At 46.3% G+C, this 24018-nt stretch overlaps 1 protein-coding gene and 1 pseudogene across 1 annotated transcript; one reads left to right on the top strand and one right to left on the bottom strand.

Annotated features, from left to right (window-relative positions):
* Nucleotides 1–7690: 7690 nt before the first annotated feature.
* Nucleotides 7691–19265, bottom strand: LOC125542604 (annotated as a pseudogene).
* A 1291-nt stretch (nt 19266–20556) lies between these two features.
* On the top strand, nt 20557–24017 carry LOC125542591 (G-type lectin S-receptor-like serine/threonine-protein kinase SD2-5). Its single transcript, XM_048705674.1, has one exon. The coding sequence runs from the start codon at nt 20572–20574 to the stop codon at nt 23062–23064; it is 2493 nt and encodes an 830-aa protein (XP_048561631.1). The 5' UTR covers nt 20557–20571; the 3' UTR covers nt 23065–24017.
* Nucleotide 24018: the final 1 nt, after the last annotated feature.

The raw sequence follows: 24018 nt of genomic DNA, 5'->3' as shown, positions 1-24018 counted from the left end.
TGCCCTCCTCCGTCACGGAAGAGGATATCAAGAAATTGAGGGAGGCAAGATACTTGACCGCCGAAGTCTCGCATCGGCTGCCTGCCCGAGGGCAGGTCGTCCCTACCCCTGAACCCAATGAAGACGTCGTGTTTATCTCCCACTTCCTCCGGGGACTAGGCCTCACTATGGATCCCTTCGTAAGGGGTTTGATGTTCTATTACGGGCTTGATTTCCATGATCTAGCCCCGGATTCCTTTCTCCACATCTCGGCATTTATTGTCGTATGTGAGGCCTTCCTCCGCATTACCCCTCACTTCAGCATGTGGCTCAAGACCCTTGATGTGAAGCCGAAGACGGTTGAGGGGCAGCATGCAGCGTGCGGAGGGGCATTAATAAGCAAGATCGCTGGAGCTCCATGGCCAAAGGGTTCTTTTTCAGAGGTGTCCGGATTATGGCAACGGGAGTGGTTCTACGTCACCGCTCCCAGAAGTGCCAAGTGGGTAGCTTCCCCCGCCTTTCGCTCGGGCCCTCCACCACAACTGATGTCATGGATCAGCAGGGGGCTGAGCTGGGGTCCAGCCAAGGATGTGCCCATACTACAGAGCCGCATCCGAGATCTCTTCGAGGGAGATTTTAGTTTGGTTATGGTAGTGCAAGTCATGCTGATTCGTCGAGTCCAGCCTTGCAAATGCCGGCCCCTACGCTTGTGGGAATTCAACCCAGAAGGACCGCGCGCTATTCAGAATTTCCTCGGCCTGACGCACGAGGAGATGTACAAGTCGTTCTTCGGACCCCAAATTAAATAGAGTGTCCGGACACCTCCGAGGACGTGGGCCTGAGCAGCAACTGCACCACGGCCCAAGTATGTAATCCTCCAGCCGAACACACTGTCTTTCATTTATCATGACGTCATTCTGAAGAATCGCTTTTTGACCAGGACCGGATAGCAAAGGCAAAGATGATCCGGTGTTCGGCCCCCCTTCCCGAAGGCTTGGACAATCCGGTGCTGGAAAAGATGCTCGAGCCAGCACCTTTCCCGGTGCCCTCAAAGGAAGATGAAGGGGGGAATAAAGAGGGCGAAAGCGGGCCCCCACCGCTACCTATTCCAACCGAGGGAACGAACGCCTCTGTGAGGGAGGATAACCAAGGGAAGGAATCTGACATTCCCTCGCCCCGGGGGAGGAAGAGGACTACCTTTGATGATCCGGAAACCAAGGTTTCCAAACGGGAGAAGAAAACTCCACCAGAGGGTCCCGCCTCGGAGGGTGCTCTTGCCGCACAAAGTCCGTGCGGGGATCGGCCCTCTAACGAGCTATAAGTAATCAAAAAGTACTTAATAGTGAAGATATGCTACCTTACTTCTGAGGAAGATAACTGAAGCATCTATCTTGCAGTTCGGATCTGAGCCCTTCTCAGCAGAGCTCAGTTCGGATCTTCTTCCGAAGATGATGGAGAGCGAAACGCCTCCCTCGGACTCCCTGGCTCAAGAAGCGGGCGACCTTGAAGTGTCATCACGGAGAGTTTCTCCGGATCCGGCAAGGCCAGAAAGTAATCCCATGGTCACCCGAAGCCCTCAGTATCCGGTTCTTGAAGAGAGCAATCAAAAGAGTCCGGCACCATCTGGTATGCGGTCGGATGTACTGAAGGGTCTGCTAGAGCGAGCAACTATCTCAGAAGAGCACCGTACATTAATGTGTACGGTGATTGAAAGGATTTCGTCCGCCGAAAATGGGTTGCATGAAGCCTTTATGAGTCTACTGACGGGCTTTGAGGTACGTGAAATGATATACATTTGTGATGGTACCGTGCATTTTTAGGTGTGCCCTGTGTAGATAGTAGCCTCTGTGACTCTGGTTGTCGTCAAAAACGGCGGCGAATAGAGGATCGTAGTCCCAGGTAATAACCAGACCGCCTTTATGTGCAGGTGTCTGAAGCTCCGGTGGCTAGCCGGACTGATGGGGTTGGCGAACTAAAGCGGCGACTGGATGCGGCGGATGCCGATATCGAGCTTGTTAACAAGTGGCTTGACGAGGCACAGGGTAGGTGATGTTTATAGTGAATGTCACATAGTAAGAGCAGCGTGATGCAGTATCTTTAATATGTTGTGACTGCGGATGGAGCTGCCACCGTGGAGGCCCTGCGGGCGGAGCTTGCCCGAGCCCAGGAGCAAGCAAGGAGTGGTAATGCGGCCGTTTTGAAGGCGGCCGAAGAGTTGAGAGCCGAGAAGGCTGCGCATAGCGAGAGCAAAGAGAAAATGGCCAAAATGGTTGTGAAGTTAAAAGAAACTGCCGACCGCTGCCAGTTTCTTGAAGAAGAAAGCCGGGCGAAAGCTACGGACCTCGAAAAGGCCACAATGGCGACCAAAGACACCCGCTCTGCAACGAGAGCAAAGAAGGAGGAACTGCGTAAAGCCGGGGATATTGTGGCTGGGAAGCCCTTTATGCTGCGGAGGAAGTTCGGCGATCCGTGGTATGCCCCTCTGGATCGGCTGTGGAGTTCGGCTGACGCATATCTGGACTTAGCGGCGAGCGCTGTCGATGCGGCCGAATGCTTCCGAGATCAGACAGATCGTGAAGTGGACAAGCTGTTTTGGTCGCAATTTAACGTTCCAGAGCGTCCGCTTCCATTGACTGATCAGCTTGCCGAATGGGCCGAACTCAGTAGATTGTCTGGACCCGCCATGAGGTCTGTCGTGGATCATCTGTGACCGGAAAGGCCAAAGCCGAACAGCTATTTTTAGCTTGGTGCAGCAGTTCCTTGGTGCGGTGTCACGCATTAATGCGATGAAGATCTCGGCGTGCATAGAAGGCTCGCGGATGGCCCTTGCCCGTGTCAAAACATACTGGGCGGAGATGGATGCCACCACTGTCGCGGCGCAGGGTACGGCCATAGGCCGAGTGGCTGCGAGCACTATTTTGAAGAAGTTCTTGAGGGCGCTCGTTCGATAGAGGCCCAGTGCTCGAAGAATGTTATGTTTGAGTGAGATGTATTCCCATTGTACAAACAACGTTTCATTGAATTTATCAAGGCTGTATTTATACTTTTTCCCGAAAGTATTGTGATGCCTCCTGTGCGGCCGTTTATGTATACATGTATATAACCTGAAAGATTGCAGTCGTTGGCTTCAGCCCCCACGCATATAGTGCGGAGGTGTTCGCAAAAGACGCGTATTCACACGTAATCCAACGTCTTGGTCCTATTAAGGAGGTGATAGCGTAGTGAACTAGGCAACCAGACTATAATGCTTTAACTCTTTCACTTAGCCATAGGAGTTTGACACTGGGGCTACTATATAGCCCCTGGTGGCTCCGCACTCATCCGGATTCGGGGTGTGTACATGCCTGGCCGGGAAACGGCCCTTCTCTACTAAGGTCATCAAGTGGTTGACCAGTCTCACGCTATATCATGACAGTCAGTTTTCGGCTTTCTCTACTAAGGTGCTCGTCCGGATGAACCAGGGCACAATCGCAGTAGTTCTCCTGGTGCCGCCTTAGCCGATAGAGCGGAACGTAAGGCAGCAAAACACAGGAGCCGGGCAAACCCAACATTTGACCAAAGACATGATTCGGAGCTAATGAATATAAGGCCAAACTCGCGACGCCGAACACTCCCTAAGGTATTCGGTCTTTATGGTGTAAACCGGGTCTAAACAGTACCCTTTGTAATAATCCCCTGGTGTCCAGGTACGTGCATTATTCTGGCGTGGCCACATGCCAAGACGTCTGCATCCTTCTCGGTTGTACTGAGAATCCGAGAGATGTAAATCAACAAGAGACAGAAAAAAAGGTTTACGCAGGGTCTTAATCTACAAAGAATCCTTGGAATGGGTCCCTGCTGCACGTCTGCGCATGTGTCTCCATTGTGCCGTATCCTGGACGGATGTAGCATGATGGTCGTCTGAAAAAGAGAGGAACTTAATTGAAAAGTTGCCGTGCAAAAGATAAGTTATACTAAATAAACAACATATAGTTGAAAATGAGTAAAGGTGAGCCTTATTGCCACTTTTGCGCGCACGTTGAGCCTCTTGTATTGTAATAGGGGTATAGCCATCAAACCTGTATTAATTACATATAGTTGAGTCAGACTCGTCTAGCCGTGTCCGTGGTCTTAACGACCTGTCAAATGCTTGAGTTGGTGAGGCCGTTTAGTGTGCGGCGGCCAAGGCGGCCGCACCGTCTTCGGCGTGCAAGGAGCGCTTAATATTTCCATTTACAGTAATGATTCCGCGTGGATCGGGCATCTTGAGCTTGAGGGAAGTGTAATGCGGTATTGCGTTAAAGCGAGCGAAAGCTTCGCGTCCGAGTAGTGCTTGATAGCCACTTTGGAACGGAACGATGTGGAAAGTTAAATTTTCGCTGCGGAAGTTATCGGGGAAGCCGAATATAACCTCTAGTAGCAGGGAGCCCCTGTAGTGAGCCTCCGGGCCTGGCGTTACTCCTTTAAAGGTAGCATTGCTGCGGCAAATTTTTGTTGGGTCTATCCCCATTTTGCGGACTGTGTACTGATATATCAAATTTAAACTGCTGCCGCCGTCCATCGGGACTTGGGTGAAGTGGTATCCGTCAATTATTGGATCTAATACCAAGGCAGCCCATCCTGCACGCTGGATACTTGCCGAGTAATCCCGATGGTCTAAGGTGATCGGTTGGGACGACCAGTGGCGGAGCTCCGCGGTGATAGGCCCTGGGGCATGTTCCTCTAAAGGTGCAGCTTTGTTTCTCCCTTTTATCATGTGTAACGCGTTGACTGTTTTGACTTCTGGTGGGAATTTCTTCTGTTCCCCTGTGCTTTGCTTGCGAGGCTCGTCCTCGTCTTCACTTGGTGTATCCTGCCCCTTGTGTTTGGCGTTGAGCTTGCTGGACTGTTTGAAGACCCAACATTCTTTATGGGTATGATTTGCAGGTTTATCCGGGGTGCTATGGATCTGACATATTTGGTTCAGAATTTTGTTTAGGCTGGACAATTCGTCTCTGTTGCCTTTGGAGGGCAGCTTCTGCTGCCCTGGCTGAGAGCTTCTAAATCCGGTGTTTATAGCCGTGCTCTTTGGGTTGTCTTCTTTATTCCGGCGCTTATTCTTGCTGCGTCGTGATTTCCTGTTTCCATCCCTGACTTCGGATGTACTTGGGTCGCTGGTGCTGCATCGGGCTAACCAGCTGTCCTCGCCTGCGCAAAAACGGGTCATGAGGCTTGTTAATGCTGCCATTGTTCTCGGCTTTTCTTAACCGAGGTGTCTGGCAAGCCATTCGTCTCGAACGCTATGCTTGAAGGCTGCTAAGGCTTCGGCGTCCGGACAGTCAACTATTTGGTTCTTTTTAGTGAGGGACATGTTCCAAAGTTTTCGGGCTGACTCACCGGGCTGTTGAGTTATATGACTTAAATCGTCTGCATCCGGTGGTCGGACATATGTCCCTTGAAAATTTGCCCGAAAGGCGTCTTCGAGCTCTTCCCAGCTTCTGATGGAATTTTCGGGGATGCTTTTAAGCTAGTGCCGAGCTGGCCCTTTGAGCTTGAGGGGTAAGTACTTGATGGCGTGGAGATCGTCTCCTCGAGCCATATGGATGTGGAGGATGTAGTCCTCAATCCAGACCCCAGGGTCTGTTGTTCCGCCGTACGCCTCTATGTTTACGGGTTTGAATCCCTCTAGAAATTCATGGTCCAGTACCTCGTCGGTTAAACATAGAGGGTGTGCGGCACCCCTGTATTTGGGCGTACCGTGGTGTTCGGATGTTTGTTGTGTTGCATTGTATGTTGGAGCGCGCCTGCGTGGTCCATAGATGGATCTGGTTGCGCCGTCCTTTTGATGCGAGCCCTTACGCGGATCGCGTACTGGTTTATGTGCGACGTCGTTTGCCGCTTTATGTTGGCTATGAGGTCGTCTATCCGACTGGATGGCCGTTTTATTTTTTAATTGTGGAGGATCTAAGGCCTCCTCATCAAATTCAGGTAGCAACTTTCGCTTCGGATAGCTCTTGGTGTGGCGATTACTACCGTACTTTGCTGCAGTGTTGAGTACTTCACTCCATTTGATTTTGAGTGTGTCTTGTGCAGCCTTGAGCCTTTGCTTCTATTTTTTCAGACTCCTCGCCCTGGCAACAAGCCTTTGGTGGGCATTATGTTGCTCCTGGCGCCTGTCCGGTGTGATGTCGCCCGGACTGTTATCTTCGACGGAGTCAGGTTGTTCGGTTTGATTCCCCGTGTTGCCCTGGGCGGGCGATGGTGCACCCTGCTCTATTGCTGGGTCTATATGATTGTTATTTTTGCCGAGGCGGGATTTGGAGCGGCGTTTACGCCGCCGCGTTGACTGCTTTTCGAGGGAACAACCCTTTGCGGCGTCCTTCCGTTCCTCGTCGTTGTTTTCTTTGGGTGTGTCCACCATGTATACGTCGTGTGACGAAGTGGGTGTCCAGTGCCCTGTGGGCAGTGGTTCCTCTTCGTCTCCTGCATCATCGTCCATACCGTCGATGTCTTCGGAGTCGAAGTTGAGCATGTCGGTTAAGTCATCGACAGTGGCTACTAAGTGGGTGATGGGTGGGCAGCGAATTTCTTCGTCATCCGCATCCCAATCCTGTCGGACGTAGTTCGGCCAGGACTCTCCTGACAAGGAGAGAGACCTTAATGAGTTCAGTATGCCGCCAAAGGGCGAGTGCTGAAAAATATTCGCGGAGGTAAACTCCATGATCGGCGCCCAATCGGATTCGACAGGAACGGGCGCATGCGGTTCGGAGTCCATTGCCGGAAAAGATCTGGCAGTTTAGCAACACGGCTTTCGTGAAGGGTAAGGTCGATATTCGGCTTGATCGCCGCAGAAGATACGGCCTCCGTGGCGGGGTCTATCCACCCGTCCATGGATGGTGCAACTGGCTCCGAATTGAGGGTTAGAGCGGCGGCCGATGCAATTTCTCGAACACTGTCCGATGGTAGAGCTAAATCGTACTCATCGTGACCGCATGGCACACAAGGCAGGGGCTCGAATCCGTCGAAGATCAAGTCTCCGCGGATATCGGCCGTGTAGTTTAAGCTTCCAAACCTGACCTGGTGGCCAGGGGCGTAACTTTCGATCTGCTCCAGATGGCCAAGCGAGTTGGCCCGCAGTGCGAAGCCACCGAACACAAGGATCTGTCCGGGGTGAAAGTCTCGCCCTGGACTACATCGCTATCGATGATCGTAGGAGCCATCAAGCCTAACGGCGATGACACAGAGGAACTCTCAATGAAAGCACCAATGTCGGTGTCAAAACCGGCGGATCTCGGGTAGGGGGTCCCGAACTGTGTGTCTAAGGCGGATGGTAACAGGAGGCAGGGGACACGATGTTTTACCCAGGTTCGGGCCCTCTTGATGGAGGTAAAACCTTACGTCCTGCTTGATTTATTCTTGATGATATGGGTAGTACAAGAGTTGATCTACCACGAGATCGGAGAGGCTAAACCCTATAAGCTAGCCTATGGTATGATTGTATGTTATCCTACGGACTAAAACCCTCCGGTTTATATAGACACCGAAGGGGGCTAGGGTTACACAAGGTCGGTTACAAAGGAGGGGATATACATATCCGTATTGCCTAGCTTGCCTTCCACGCCAAGTAGAGTCCTATCCGGACACGGGACGAAGTCTTCAATCTTGTATCTTCATAGTCCAACAGTCCGTCCAAAGGATATAGTCCGGCTGTCCGGAGACCCTCTAATCCAGGACTCCCTCAGATGTTTTTTCTAGCTGCCCTGCGAAACCAAGCCAAGAAAGGGTTGGAGGTAAATATAGTCCTTCCAGCTGCAGCACCTCCTTCTCAGTTGCAGCATGGATTTCTAGATGAACAAGATGGCTCATTCCATTGACAGCATTGCTCAAGTCTACTGAGTGTTTACTCCAAACGTTGCACACATCAAATGTTCTTAGCTCTATCAAAGCTCCAACTTCATGCAGAAACTCTGGAGTCGAGACAATGGACTGAAGAGCCCGCAATCCTGCCAAGCGTTGTATACCAAGGGGCGTCTTGACCCCACGTATACTTCCAATTTGTGATCGCTGGTAGGAAATGCGTACAGGTATCTCAATTTTTTAAGTTCTACAACACGGTTTGGCAAATACGTTAGCTTAGAATGTGCAGCATCCAAGACTTCCAAATTTCGTAACCTCCCCACTATTTCTTGCAGGATTTCAAGATCGGTATATCTAAGGCCCAGATAACGCAGATTAAACAAGTCAAATACCTCATTAAGCAGAATTTTGACACGAGTACCTTGCAGATCCAACATTGACAACAGATTTGAAGATGTTAGGATAGGTTTCAACAAATCAATATCGATATACCTCTCAAATACATGGAGAGCACGGAGCTGTGTTGCACCAGATCTGCTCAGTTTTTCAAGATTTCTCCCCTGGACCAATATTTGACGTGCACCCTCTATAGAGAATGTCCCAGTAGAAGAGCCATCATAAACCTTACCAAAGCATTCCTCCTTGGCTTTGTTGAGGGCAAGAAGGCGTATGACATCATGCATCCGACAGTGTTTCAGCCGTCCGGAATAATTCCTTTTTTCTACCTGTAGTAGGCTTCGGTTCACAAGCTCAGCCAAGTATCCTTCTGCCACTTCCGCCAATGTTATGTTTCCTTCCTTTTCCCTAATAAATCCCGCGGCAATCCACTACCTCATTGTCTTCCTCTATAATACATAATCTTCTGGGGATAGTGCACAATGTAAGAAACAATGCTTCAAATCATATGGAAGGTCCTCCAAACTAACCTTCAGAATCATATGAGCATCAGGGATCACATCTTTCATCAACTGTGAACCCATATACACACTCTCCCATTCGACAGGAGTTGGGGCTTTGCAGGAGAGTAGGCGTCCAATGCATGCAATAGCAATAGGCAAGCCTTGACACTTTGTTAGGAACTTACAAGCAGTTAAAATCATATAACTTCGATTGTAGTTGCAAACTTACAATATGTAATTATGGCTGATGTAACTCATGTAACTGAACATTAGTCTCCGATTTGGCTAGCGTACCATCTTAATATACTGCATTTTAGTGTTATTAGTATTATCTCAAATATATGGTAGATAATCTACCTACAATATTGATACTTTACCTCTCCAACTCCTAAATAAGTTTTGTTGATTATGTTGTCAATCTTGTGTGCCTTCTTCTCACTCCAATTCTGGATTAGTGGCCTTAATCTTAACCTTGATACATTCGAGATTTTGGATTTCAATTGGTACACCATGAACTTCTCATAGTACCACGTCTGTTTGACAACAAAAGCGGTTTAAAAACTTTTCCATAATGTATGGATCGTAACTGATCCACCAATTATAAATTTGTTGATGCTAGACATAATATGTTAAAGCGTGAGCTGTCCAAGATTTGTGGCCTTTATTGTTTAAACGTTTCTAACAATCCCAAGGTATTTGTTATCGACATATTGCTATGTTATCAGGCATAGGTACTTGCCTATTGTATGGAAGACAAATGGTCTGACAAAAATTAAGAGTGGTGTCATCCTTCATCTTGTCTAGCAATCCTTTCAAATTTATTTTTGTGTCATTGAGATCTTTCAGTTCCTTCCACAACTCCATAGTATAACTCAAATTTGAAGGGACGTGCTACCTCCCCATGCTGGGCAGGCATGTTATATGCTCTACATCTTGTACTCCTTTCATCTATATAGAGCCTAATGCGTTTTTCAAGACCACCTTTGACTATTGATAAGATTAATAGTACATGAGATGCATAATATGAAAATTATATCATTGGAAGCTCCTTTCCCATACGAATTTGACGGTATGCTTTGTGTAACTTGCATGTCATATATTATTGCTCTAAAATTTGGTCAGAGTTAGTCTCGAAAAACGCATTAGGCCCTATATAGATGGAAGGAGGGAGTAGAGTGATCCTACAGGGTCTCCCATTAATGATAAAGGAACCATGCTCTAGATCATATGAATAAGTGATGGCCTGACACAGTAGATGTCTCATTTTCATGTTAGGTGTCTTGAGAAGTTCACCCAGTCCTATCAAGATGATGTACGTCTGTTGTTGCGTATTTAATTCGTTTATGAACTTCTCATATTGCAGTAAAGAAGCAACCTGAGTTCCCTGAATGTGCAAATATTGTTATTATATTCGGTTGAGTATATGTTTAACCACTGATAGAAACAACTACACTAATCTATACCAATATAGAAACATCCAAAGAGGCATCCCGATCCATTGGTTTAGATCATCCTAATTGTGAGCACCTGAACATGTGTATCGCTCAATAAAAAAGGCAATAGTAATCCAATAAAATTAATGCACTGATTTACTTCTCATCATTATTATCAGGGAAAAATGATTATGATATACGATAATTTTTTTACCAGAAACCTTTAGGGAAACTCCATACGCATGTCATATTCATTTATAAAAGATCAGGGTAGTCTGTTACAATTGCAAATAAGAGAGTTGCACAATGTAAGAAACAATGCTTCAAATCATATGGAAGGTCCTCCAAACTAACCTTCAGAATCATATGAGCATCAGGGATCACATCTTTTATCAACTGTGAATCCAAACCCATATACACACTCTCCCATTCGGCAAGAGTTGGGGCTTTGTAGGAGAGTAGGCGTCCAATGCATGCATTAGCAATAGGCAAGCCTTGACACTTTCTTATGAACTTCCAAGCCAATTCTTGCAATTCCAACGGGCACTCATTGACATTATCATTCCAAATGGCCCCTTTGCAAAACAACACCCAGGAGTGATGTGGTTGTAACCGTTCCAAGTGAATTGCAGACTCCCTAGTTGCCAACAGTGACACATCATGGTTCCTTGATGTGATAACAAATCGTCCGGTACAGTTAGATGTTGGGAAGACATTTCTTATCTCCCACCAAACACGTGCAGCCCAAACATCATCCAGGACCAAGATGTACTTTTAACCTTGAAGGTAGTTGTGGATGGACTCTACTAGGCCTCTCATCTCAATTTTAGCAACGTCGACTGCAATGCCGAACTCGGCCACAATCTTCTTCAGCAGGTCCTCAATACGGTAACTCTCCGACACGGTTACCCAGGCCGTGGCATCAAAATCCAATTTCATGACACTGTACACATGAGCAACCAGAGTGGTTTTACCAACGCCAGGCATCCCCCACACTGTGATGACTTTGCTGCTGCACTGCTCCAGACCATCACCACCGCTGGTCAGCCACCGTATCAATATCTCCTTGTTTTCATCGATCCCCACAAGGTCCTCATCCCTGGTGAAGTGCAGAGCTTGACCTTTACTCATCGATCTGGCAGCAGAAGCAGGTCTGCTGATGATGGTGTAATCCTTCTTCCTCCGCTTGGCATCCTGAAGCTTGGTTTCGATTTCTTGGAGCATGGTCGTGAGGCAGTGCCAGGTCTTGATATCATTGAGCCTCTTCTTCATCTGGACAGCAAACCCTCCGTGCTTGTAGTCCTCCAGCTTGTAGGTGAACTCATCGACGACGTCCTCGACCTGGAAGGCAAGGCCCCTGTTAAATTGTGATCCAAATTCTAGTACCGTATTGGACTAGACGTAGTACATACGGTGTGGGCCTTTTGCGTTGATACCGACGCGTACGAGTACAACTCGTTTACTTGTCCTACAAGGACTCCTATGTGTTGCCCCTCATATATACCTCATGTAGTCGCACCTCAGACGGCCTGTCGTCTCGTGCTTGTAATACTCCTCCTCATAGTGATTGCGCCTTCATGCGTCCTTTGTTTTCTCCCGCAAGGGTTTCCACATAAAAATCTGTGTCTCTCGTGTCTTGTTTATTCTCGTTATTATCTAACAAGTAGTATCAGAGCTAAGGTTTCAGATACGAGATTTGAGACGAGAGAATTAGGGTTACGGCGTCCTGTGTGCCGCCGCCGACGCGACCCGGCGAACCGAATCCAGATCGATAAAGGAAGCCGAGTTCGACTGGATTTCCACAAGTTGCCGCTGCTGCGTATATACGCTTGAAGCCCCGAGTACGCAGCATCCACATCAGCTGGCCGTTCCATCAAGTTCCGCTGCTCCACGTACAGCGTCGCCGAGTAGTAGCTGCTACTATTTCGTTCAAGTCCCGAGGCTGCTGCTGTTGCTTCGCATCACGTCAAGCATTGATCGGCTCGTACTACTTCAACTAGTACTAGTAATTGATTCGCACGTCATCAACCGAAGCAAAAGCTAGTAGTACTACTGCTCGCCGGCCAGAAGCAAAGCAGTAGTTTAATTCACATCTGATCCACTACGTGATTTGACTACTAGTACTATTCGTCACGTCAAGCTACAGATCAAGCTTTTGGTCTTCGATTACCCGAGCTACCAGGTGCTACTGTTCCTAGTTTTTGCTCCGCGTAATTTAAATTCTGTCAAGAATTTTTCTATCGACTTGTACTACTTTGTGCACACAGATTTATCTACTCATGGCATCCATGAAGTACGATTTTCCGCTGCTGGATCGTGACACAAGGTTTACCCTATGGCAAGTCAACATGCGGGCGTTGTTGGCACATGCCGACTATGATGTAGCACTGGATAGTTCTGGGAAGAACCAAATTGAGGACTGGACTGCTGAGGAGAAAAGAATTTATTGTAAGGCTTTGTCACAAATTCAACTCCATTTGCATAATAATATTTTGCAGGAAGTTTTGAGAGAGAAAACTGCCGCCGCTCTATGGTTAAAGCTGGAAGGTATTTGCATGACTAAAGATCTCATCAGCAAGATGCATCTGAAGCAAAAATTATTCCTGCACAGGTTACCCGAGGAAGGTAATGTTTTAAATCATATTTCAGAATTTAAAGAGATCATATCTGATCTAGCTGCAATGGAGGTTTAGTATGAAGAGGAAGATACTGCTCTAATGTTACTTTGTTCACTGCCAAGTTCTTATATCAATTTTCGAGACACCATATTATACAGTCGTGATACTCTCACACTTAATGAAGTTTATGAAGCTTTGAACTCTAAGGAGAAGATGAAATTAATGGTGCCTCATGATGGTTCGAGTTCATCCCAAGCCGAGGGATTATCTGTTCGTGGCAGGACAAAGGAAAAGAACTCCAATAATGGAAACAGAGGCAAAAGTAAGAACGACTACAGGGGCCGGTCGCAATCCAGAGACAAGAAGTATTGCAGGTATTGTAAGAGAGACAGGCATGACATCTCAGAGTGTTTCAAGTTGCAGAACAAGGAAAAGAGGAAAGGTAACAAACAAGGTGAAAATTCTGCTAACTTTGCTCGTGATGATAGTTCCGATGATGCTCTTGTCGTTATTGCTGGATGTGCTGAGACCAATGATGAGTGGGTACTTGATACTGCATGCACTTTTCATATGTGTCCACATAGAGATTGATTTATTACTTTTGATTCCACTACTTCTGCTGGTTCCGTTTTGGGTTTTGATAATTCACCATGCAATGAAGGCATAGGTTCTATTCGAATCAAGATGTTTGATGGCATAATCAGAACTTTGACAGATGTTCGGTATATTCCGAAGATGAAGAGAAATCTTATTTCTATGAGTGCCCTTGATGCAAAGGGATACAAGTATTCAGGTGGAGATAGTGTTTTGAAAGTCACCAAAGGTTCCCTTATTGTGATGAAAGGTGATTTGAGTTCGACCAATGGTCTTTATTACCTTCGAGGTTTGACCGTTTCAGGTAACGCTACTCCAGTTGTTTCAAAGAATTCTGATTGTGATGCTGCTAACCTTTGGCATATGCGTCTTGGACATATGAGTGAACTTGGTTTAGCAGAGTTAAATAAGAGAGGTCTTCTTGATGGATATGAACCTGGTAAATTGAAATTTTGTGAGCATTGTATCTTCGGCAAACACAAGAGGGTGAAGTTCAACACTTCGACTCATACAACTGAAGGTATTCTTGATTATGTGCATTCTGATTTATGGGGACCATCTCGCAAGAAGTCACTAGGTGGTGCTAGTTACATGCTGACTATTATTGATGATTATTCGAGAAAAGTTTGGCCTTATTTCTTGAAGCATAAATATGAAGCATTCTTAACATTTAAGGAGTGGAAGATTATGATTGAGAGACAAACTGAAAAGAAGGTAAATATACTTCGCACTGATAATGGTATGGAATTCTGTTCTAAGCAATTTAAGAATTATTGCAAGTCTGAAGGCATTGTCAGACATTACACTGTTCCTTATACTCCTCAACAAAACGGTGTTGCTGAGCGTATGAAGAGGACCATTATTTCCAGAGCCCGTTGCATGTTGTCCAATGCAGGTTTGCATATGCGTTTTTGGGCTGAGGCCGCTTCCACTGCTTGTTATCTCAGTAACCGTTCACCATCTATTGCTCTTAATAAGAAAACTCCAATTGAGGTATGGTCTAGTTCACCTGCTGATTATTCACAGTTGAGAGTTTTTGGTTGCACTGCTTATGCTCATGTCGATAATGGAAAATTGAAGCCTAGGGCTGTTAAGTGCATATTTCTTGGTTATAAGTCTGGTGTTAAAGGTTTTAAATTATGGAATCCTGAAACCCAGAAGGTTGTTATTAGCAGAAATGTTATCTTTAATGAATCGGCTATGTTACATGATGTTTCATCTACTAATGTTCCTGTTGAGAGTGAACAACAGCCTCCTATTCAGCAGCCTACTGTTCAGGTGGAGCATGTTATTGATTCAGGTGATACATCTCGTAATGAAATTGTTGATGCACATGAACCCGTGGTTAATGATGATAATGTCACTCCCACTCCAAATCAGCCTATTGTTCCACCCAGTTGGAATCTTGCACGTGACAGAGTTAGGCGCGGTACTATAAAACCTGACAGGTTAATTAAAGAGTGCAATATTGTTTCTTTTGCTTTATCTGTTGCAGAAGAAATTGAAGGTAATGCTGAGCCTTCTTCATATTCCGAGGCTATTATTTATAGTGATAGTAATAAGTGGATGACCGCTATGCATGATGAGATGGAATCACTTGAAAAGAATGGCACTTGGGATTTAGTAAAACTGCCTAGAGAGAAGAAACCTATTCGTTGCAAGTGGGTTTTCAAGAGGAAAGAAGGTGTTTCTCCTAATGATGAGACAAGATATAAAGCAAGGTTAGTTGCTAAAGGTTACAGTCAGATTCCAGGTATTGACTATAACGAAGTCTTTTATCCTGTTGTGAAGCATAGCTCTATTCACACTTTACTCAGTATTGTTGCCATGCATGATCTTGAGCTTGAACAATTGGATGTTAAAACTGCATTTTTACATGGAGAATTCGAAGAGGATATTTATATGGAACAACCTGAAGGTTTTGTTATTTCTGGAAAAGAAAAGCTTGTCTGTAAATTAAAGAAATCTCTTTATGGATTGAAGCAATCCCCGAGACAGTGGTACAAGAGATTTGACACCTTTATGCTCTCTCAAGGTTTCAAAAGGTCTAATTATGATAGTTGTGTTTATTTGAAAACTGTCAAAGGTTCAACTATTTATTTGCTCCTTTATGTTGATGATATGCTAATTGCTGCAAAGAGTATGTCAGATATTGATGAACTAAAGAAGCAATTGAGTAATGAATTTGAGATGAAGGATTTGGGTGCAACAAAGAAAATACTTGGCGTGGAAATATCCAGAGATAGACCATCTGGAAAAGTGTATCTCAGTCAGAAGGGTTATATTGATAAAGTTCTTCGTCGTTTTAATATGCATAATGCCAAGCCGGTGAGTACTCCGTTAGCTGCACACTTCAAATTATCATCAGTTTTATGTCCTAAGTCAGATGCAGGTATTGAGTACATGTCTAGAGTTCCCTATTCGAGTGCAGTTGGTTCACTTATGTATGTCATGGTTTGTTCTCGTCCGGATTTATCATATGCATTGAGTGTTGTCAGTAGATACATGGCTAATCCTGAAAAAGAGCATTGGAGAGCAGTTCAGTGGATTTTCAGATACCTGCGTGGTACTTCTAATGCTTATTTACAATTTGGGAAAAGTAGAGATGGACTTGTTGGTTTTGTTGATTCTGATTTTGCTGGTGATTTGGATAAGAGAAGATCACTCACAGGTTATGTTTTCACCATTGGTGGTTGTGCTGTGAGTTGGAGAGCAACTTTGCAGTCTATTGTGGCTTGTTCCACTACTGATGCCGAGTATACGGCTATTTCTGAGGCATGCAAAGAAGTTATCTGGTTGAGAGGTTTGTACACTGAGCTTTGTGGAGACTCATCTTGCCCTACCGTATTTAGTGACAGTCAAAGTGATATATATCTTACAAAGAATCCAATGTATCATGAGAGGACAAAGCACATTGATATCAGATTTCATTATATTCGAGATGTTGTTGTTGAAGGCGATTTGAAGGTATGCAAGATAAGTACCCATGATAATCCAGCTGATATGATGACAAAGCCAGTTCCGACCAATAAGTTTGAGCTTTGCTCAGGCTTAGTTGGTATTTCTCACTAGTCCTATGGACTTTGACGCACAAGGTGTTTAAGCTGATTTGAATGGAGTTATTCACTTTCTTCGACTACTGGAGGGAATTTGGCTCAAGGTGGAGATTGTTAAATTGTGATCCAAATTCTAGTATCGTATTGGACTAGACGTAGTACATACGGTGTGGGCCTTTTGCGTTGGTATCGACGCGTACGAGTACAACTCGTTTACTTGTCCTACAATGACTCCTATGTGTTGCCCCTCATATATACCCCATGTAGTCGCACCTCAGACGGCCTGTCGTCTCAGGCTTGTAATACTCCTCTTCATAATGATTGCGCCTTCGTGCGTCCGTGGTTTTCTCCCGCAAGAGTTTCCACGTAAAAATCTATGTCTCTCGTGTCTCGTTTATTCTCGTTATTATCTAACAGCCCCTGATCTTGCCGATGAAGATGGCGGTGGTCTTGTCAGTATCCTTGAACCGCTCCGCCTCCTATAGGTAGGCCTGCATGCTCTCCAGCTCTGCCTTGGACTCGCGGATCTTGCCGAGGAGGCCCCTGAGGGCGGTGGCTTCCTTACCAAGCAGCGACCCGCCGAAGATCGCCGCCTCTTTGGCCAGCGCGGCCCCGAGTGTGACTACCAGCTGCCCGACAACAGCCTCTGCCATAGTTGTTGAGGCTTCGAGCTCAGATGTAGAGGATTTTTGCTACTGTATCGAAGAAGAGGACGAATGGTTTGGTAAGGTTGGCTACAAAATGGGTGATCTAATATATTCTAAAGCAAATTCTGCCGAGAACTTTAGACGCAAGTGGAAGTAATATTGGACGATAACTTTGATGTTCTTAGCTAAAATTATATCTTTTGCTTAACCAGAAGCAGGCCCGACGCCCGCGTCGTCCTCCCCCTGGGGCGACTCGGGCGGCTAGAAACCTAGCCGCCGCCGCCGCAAATTTCCTCCTCCCCTTCCTCCGCCGCCGCCGGAAGACGCCGCCGGGCTAAGCCCAGGGGCCGACGGCGGTGGCGGGGGATCTCCTCTCTCGCGCGTCTCCGGGGTGGGGAGGACCCCAAGGCGTGTGGTGGCGCGACCGATCTGAGATTTGCAGCGCGGCGGATGGCGGCAGGCGGCGGGAGGCCGGCCCGTCCTCGGACGGCGATGGCTTGGCGCGGCGGAGGCCAGGGCTGCGGCGCTGCGGATGGCCCTTTGGGCGGCGGCGGCTACGTCAACGGCGGCCGGCTTGGCTGCGCGGCGTGCATGCTGCCTTCAGATCAGGCAACGGCGGCGTGGAGGGCCTGGTGGTCTCGTCGGCGGCACCTCCGATCAGATCTGTTCTGACCAGTGCAGCCGGCGGTGGTGGTCATCTCTTTCGTCAGAGGTGGACAGCCTGAGGCTGGGTGTTCGGATCTCGGGATCTGTCATCTGGCACCAGTTACGAGTCGGGGTGATGTAGTTGCCGGTGAAAACCGAGCCGACGGCGGGCGATGGCGGCGTTCCACGTCGTTACCTTGATGAAGGCATCGTCATGTGACTACCGTCAACCCACTTGTATTGCTCCGGGGGAAACCCTAGGATCTGGTGTTCCAGACCGGACGATGGCGGCACCGCGGTGTCGTTTCTCTCTTGGGAGCGTCGTTTTGTGGAGCAGCGCTGGAAGTCCGAGGCGGGAGGTGGAGCGGCTTCGTATTGCACGGAGCTTCGGTGGAGATGTCAAGTCATGCCTGACCGACAGGTGCTACGCTTGGTCATGCCTGGTCGGCAGGTGCTACGCACGACAAATCCTCCAAGGGCTTCAAGCTGTGTCGGCTGGTGATACGTGGCAGCATGGCGCTGAGGTGTATCAGTGACGACCGCGACGTGTACGGCTGTTTGCGCGCAGGGAGGAGGTGCCGTTGGGCGCCGTGGTGGCGTCGACGATAGCTGGACCGAGCAAGGTTGATGCATCAGTACAGTTCTGAAGATGGAGCAGTGGCAGTTGGCGGCGGCGGCCTCTGAGAGCACGCCGGACCAGTATGTGCCCCAGACCCGGCAAGTGGCTAGCTTGGGGTCTCAGGTCTTAGATGTTAGGCTTGGATGCGATGTCTGTTTGGTATTAGGCCCAGGCTATTTGTGCCCCTTCATCAACTGGATAGGTGTAGCGACAGTTTGTTGCTTAGATGGCGGCTTTAGTCTTACTGTTGTATGACTTTGTAAGGTCTTGTGAAAATAATTAATAAAGTGACCGTATGCATCGTCCAGATGCAAAGGCCGGGGGTCATCCTCCTTTTCTAAAAAAAAGCTAAAATTATATTATTGGACATAATAAATGGAAGAAACAAAAAGAGAGGAAGTGTACAATATATACAGACGACATAATACTTATTTTCTTCAGAACATCCAAATGGACATATTGTTGGACGAGAATTCCAATGTTGTCAAATTATAGGATGACTCACACAAGACCCGTTTCTTGTCCCCGCTTCCAAATTTAGTAGTTGCTGACTTGCTGTCTACCTCAAACTTTTGGAATGCATCTTGGTAAATCCAAGATTCATATTATGTAGGAGTATATGACAGTCATACTAGCAAGAGGGGCACAGGTAAAATTATCTTGGTTTGAACTCCAAAAAAGATCCTAAACCAAAGTCATCAAAAAACACTTCCAAACTCTTCTGTTTTCCAAATCCCTCCCAAGATATACAGCACCAATCGACACATCTAGTACTAACTGTTAACTCCTGGAAGCACACGGCCACAGCCATATCAAAGAACCTAGCAAGGATTCAGTAGGAACAGTTGAGAAACGAAACGAATCGCCGAACCTCGGGAGGATTTGGAGATGCTTTCCTTTCATCCTCGCTGCCCCTGGAAAAGATCCGAACTGTTAGATAGAGGTGGTTTTAACTTAGAGACATCTGCATATAATCTCAACCTCCTATCCTCATCTTCCTCCCCCACAAGTTTCTCTCTCTCTCTCGGCATCGACAAGGGTGGAGCTCTTCATCCTCATCCTCTTCAAGCAGGACAGAACCACCATGGCCGGGCTGCAGAGCAGGAAAATCACATTAGTAGTAGGATTACTTGGTCCAATACCTTAAGAAGATTTATTTCATTTTCTACACGACTTCCAGAGAAGGTAAATAGTTTGTGCTGTGTGCCTCTGTGCCTAATCAAAGAACGCAGCGCCCATGTTCCCATGATCACCCACTTACGGCGTGTAGTGGTGCAGTTAGAAACAGTAGTGGTGCTCGGCACCTGAGGTTCTCTCCTGAATAAATACGGCTCAGCAAGATCAATGCAAATGTGTGTTGTGTCCCACTCTTCTTCAGGAATGTTGATGTTAAAAATTCTCATCACGCAGAAAAACAACTGCACCTGCATAATAGCAACCCCCGCCCAAATCAAGAGTGAAGTGTACGTTCCACCAGCATCCATACGAACCGCAACTATCCATGGGCGCCAAATGGCGACTTGTTCATTAAATTACCTGGTATCTGATGCGCCTGCGTTGCAGCTCCGAGGCGAGTCTCTGAAAAGTGCAGAAAAAATGGCACTTCTAGCAGCACCATTTACAATTGGGCGGCAACTCGCAAGGCAGCCAATAAGATCAGCAACAGGCACTAGGTCCAAATGGCAGCTCGTCCATCAAGTTAGTCATGTATACGTAAACCGAAGCTGTCAATGTTCTTTGTGCCAACAGCAGATATTATTACATGAAAAGACAATGCTGGATGACAACCATATATGACTTGATCTGAAGAACGTCGTACTTGCCATTTTTTTTAGTGCATGTCAGTGACCTCTTAATTGGTACTATATGTCAAGCTTCTTATGAAAATATTTATGTTAACATCCACACCTAGTTTTGTTTTGAATAAGGAAGAGTAGTGCGCAGTAGGCGAGCAACTACCACGAAAATGACCTGTGCCAGCAGACCTAGATAGTGACCTTTTGGAACTAGTGACTATTGAGACCTGGGATGTTATCATGATACTGTCTACTGTGTGGTTAGATACTGTGAGAGGGAGACGATCTTTGATCGGTTGACCACTCGGGAGTCCAGGCACCACCGCGTCTCCGAGATAATCTTTCCAACGATCAAGCTCCATCGACTCGGTATACTATCTCTCCCCTCTGCAAGCTCATCCCTGCATTTCTTCAGTTGCTTACTGGCTTTCCATGTATGCAGTCTCCGTTACCATTCAGCTTCAAGCACCATGGGTCCTGTCAGTCTCTTCTTCCTCGTACTTGCAACTGCAGCACCGTTGTTCTCCGCGGCACAAGGCTTTGGCTATCCGACAGCCAACCTCTCGACGCTGTGGATCAACAACAACGCCTCCCTCCCGCACGTCCACTACAGAGGAGGTTTAGCTGTGCGCCCCATCCTCCTCCGTTCACAAAGTAATAAATACTATAGCCAGTCCTTTGCCACGGGATTCTTCTGTGCCCCACCTTGCGACAAGTTCTACTTTGCCGTGTTCATTGTCCAAACCAACGCTGACACCCGTATAGTTGATGGGAATCCACCGGTGGTCTGGTCGGCCAACCGGGCTCGTCCTGTCAGGGAGAATGCCACCGTTGAGCTAACTTCGGATGGAGAATTGGTCCTTCGAGATGCTGATGGTAGCCTGGTCTGGTCGACCGGTACCTCACGGCGGTCGGTAGCTGGCATGATGATCACCAACATCGGCAATCTGGTGCTGTTTGATTTGATGAATGCAACTGTATGGCAGTCATTTGATCATCCTACCGACGCGTTGGTCCCTGGACAGTCACTTCTGGAGGGCATGAGGCTCACAGCAAGTACATCTGCAACAAATTGGACAGAGAATCAGTTTTATGTCACTGTACGCGCGGATGGTTTGTATGCTTACATTGTGTCCGCACCACCACAGATCTACTATATGGCGGAATCAAACGACAACAAGGAAGGAAATGATACAACAAAGGTTACATTCATGAATGGCAGCCTCAGCATCTTTGTCGACCCAAAATATCAAGATATGAATAGCATCTCATTGCCAACAGCTAGGGCCACCCAGTTCATGAGACTAGAGTCTAATGGCCACCTTTGGATGTATGAATGGAATACTGGGGAAGAAACATGGCCTGCTGTGTATGATGTAATGAAGCCAAAATTTGGTGATTGTGGTTTCCCAACTGTGTGCGGGGAGTATGGAATATGCACAGGCAGGAAGTGCACCTGTCCCCTTCAGGATAACAATAGTTCAGGCTACTTCAAGCCGATTGGTGGCCCCGAAGAAAGTCTTGGTTGCACACCCCTGAACCCAATCTCTTGTCAAGAAATGCAGCAACATCGGCTCTTAACCCTTAACGAAGTTTCTTACTTTGATTTGAGCGACCACATTATGAATGAAACCAACCAAGATGATTGTAAACAAGCCTGCTTGAAAAACTGCTCCTGCAGGGCCGTCACCTTCAGGTTTTACCAGAATGAAACCGAAGGTTATTGCCGGTGGGTGACCAAGGTCTTCTCCTTGCAATCAATAAAATTTGAACCTCTTGATTACAACAACTCTGTTTTCATCAAGGTGCAGCTTGGCCCTTCCAACTCAGCTGCTGCAAACAACAGCAACCTCATTTTAGGCACTACAATCCCAGCTATTATTATTGTTGTATTACTTGCTATTGCTGTCACCCTTTATTTACAGAGGAGAGCATATTATGACAAGAAAGATGAAGACTTCAATTTTGATCAATTTGCTAGAATGCCGGCCAGGTTCTCTTTTCAGAAGCTAAGAGAATGCACTCAGGGGTTCAATAAAAAACTTGGAGAAGGTGGATTTGGATCTGTTTATGAAGGGAAATTAGGTGAAGAGAGAGTTGCAGTGAAACGTTTGGAAAGTGCTAGACAAGGAAAGAAAGAATTCTTGGCAGAGGTAGAGACAATTGGAAGCATCGAACACATCAATCTTGTCAGGCTGATTGGCTTTTGTGCAGAGAAATCTCAGAGGCTTCTAGTATATGAATATATGCCAAGAGGGTCACTTGATAGGTGGATCCATTACCGCCACAACAATGCCCCACTCGAATGGTGCACGCGGTGTAGAATCATTCTGGATATTGCCAAAGGCCTATGCTATCTTCACGAGGAGTGCAGGCGAAAGATAGCTCATTTGGACATCAAACCGCAAAATATTCTCTTAGATGAGAAGTTCAACGCCAAAGTGGCTGATTTCGGGCTATCTAAGTTAATAGACAGGGATCAAAGCAAGGTAATGACGGTGATGAGAGGCACGCCTGGGTATCTGGCACCTGAATGGTTAACCTCGCAAATCACTGAGAAAGTTGATGTCTACAGCTTTGGAGTTGTTGTCATGGAACTAATAAGTGGGAGAAAAAATATTGATAATTCTCTGCCTGAGGCGAGTTCCAACCTCATCAATTTGTTACGAGGAAAGGCTCGAGATAATCAATTGAGTGATCTGATTGACAAGCATAGTGAAGACATGCTCTCACACCAGGAGCAAGTGATTCAAATGATGAAGCTTGCAATGTGGTGCTTGCTAAATGATGGCTGTCAAAGGCCTTCCATGTCAACGGTGATCAAGGTACTGGAAGGTGTGACAAGCATAGAAAGTGCAATTCTTAACAGATTTATCGATGCAAATTCAGTCATGCCTGTTCAAGATAATATATCCGCATATTCAGTTCAGCCTCAAGCATCAACCTTATCGGGACCAAGGTGAAATGGGCGCCTAATGAGAAGAAGACATCCAACTTCATTATTCACTTGGTTTGTAATTGTTTTTAAATCTTATCCATTTTGTAGTTTGGAAGTGTATTTTAAACAGTGTGAAAAGAATAATTCCCAGCAAATATATGTGTTTGATTGTTTGGTTAAGTTGTACCGCATAGATTTTCATCTGCGGAGTACCAGTCACCTCATCTGGTAGCCAAAAATATATTTGTCAACTGGTAAACTTGGAAATTACTTGTGATGTAACTAACACTATAAATATATGGAACATTGAATTCCAGAATTTTGCAAATAACTTTATGAACCTGATGGGGATGAGCACCGTAGGGATCTAAGGAGAAAGATGGGACTATAGACCAGGATGACAAACTTGAGACGAAAGAAAAATTATGTGATTTTTCTAAAGTTTTCCATAGTCAATACTAAAGGATTAATGATGCTAATAGAGTTGGTACATTAAATTGTAAATTTCTAGGTCAAGCCAGTAAAATAAACATGTCACTATGTCAGTCTCATATCTCAAAATAATAATACCAATCTTTTTTAAAAATTCAGAAGCAACACTACATATATTCTTGCAAACAAAAGTTGACTATCCTCTTTCGTATGTGGGCATGGAGCCATCACTATATGGGATGCCACAGGGTGAGGGGAGGGGGCGCTGGCCAGGCTTTGGGACAAGTCCACTGGTTTGTTGCGCCCATGTCAATGAGATTAAAAGATAAAAGACGAATCCGTTAGAGTCGAATAAAAACTGTGATCCTTCTGACATTAGTATGTACGAGTCCAGCAGTCAAGTAACTAAACTTCAGTCAGAGAGAGAAGAAAGTAACTAAACTAATTTCTTTTCTAATAAGACTGGTTAGTAGGTGATGGTGCCGACTACAGAGTTGGTACTTAGATGAAAAATTCTTTTCTAATAAAACTGAAACAATGTCAAGAT

This window comes from Triticum urartu, chromosome 1 (assembly GCF_003073215.2).
Source record: "Triticum urartu cultivar G1812 chromosome 1, Tu2.1, whole genome shotgun sequence".
Taxonomy (NCBI): Eukaryota; Viridiplantae; Streptophyta; class Magnoliopsida; order Poales; family Poaceae; genus Triticum; species Triticum urartu.
Note: the sequence above shows the minus strand (reverse complement) of the source record. Positions and strands in the feature narration are given on the sequence as shown.

Coding starts and splice junctions, on each gene's coding strand:
- LOC125542591 (XM_048705674.1), top strand. CDS start 20,572: ATGGGTCCTGTCAGTCTCTTCTTCCTCGTACTTGCAACTGCAGCACCG.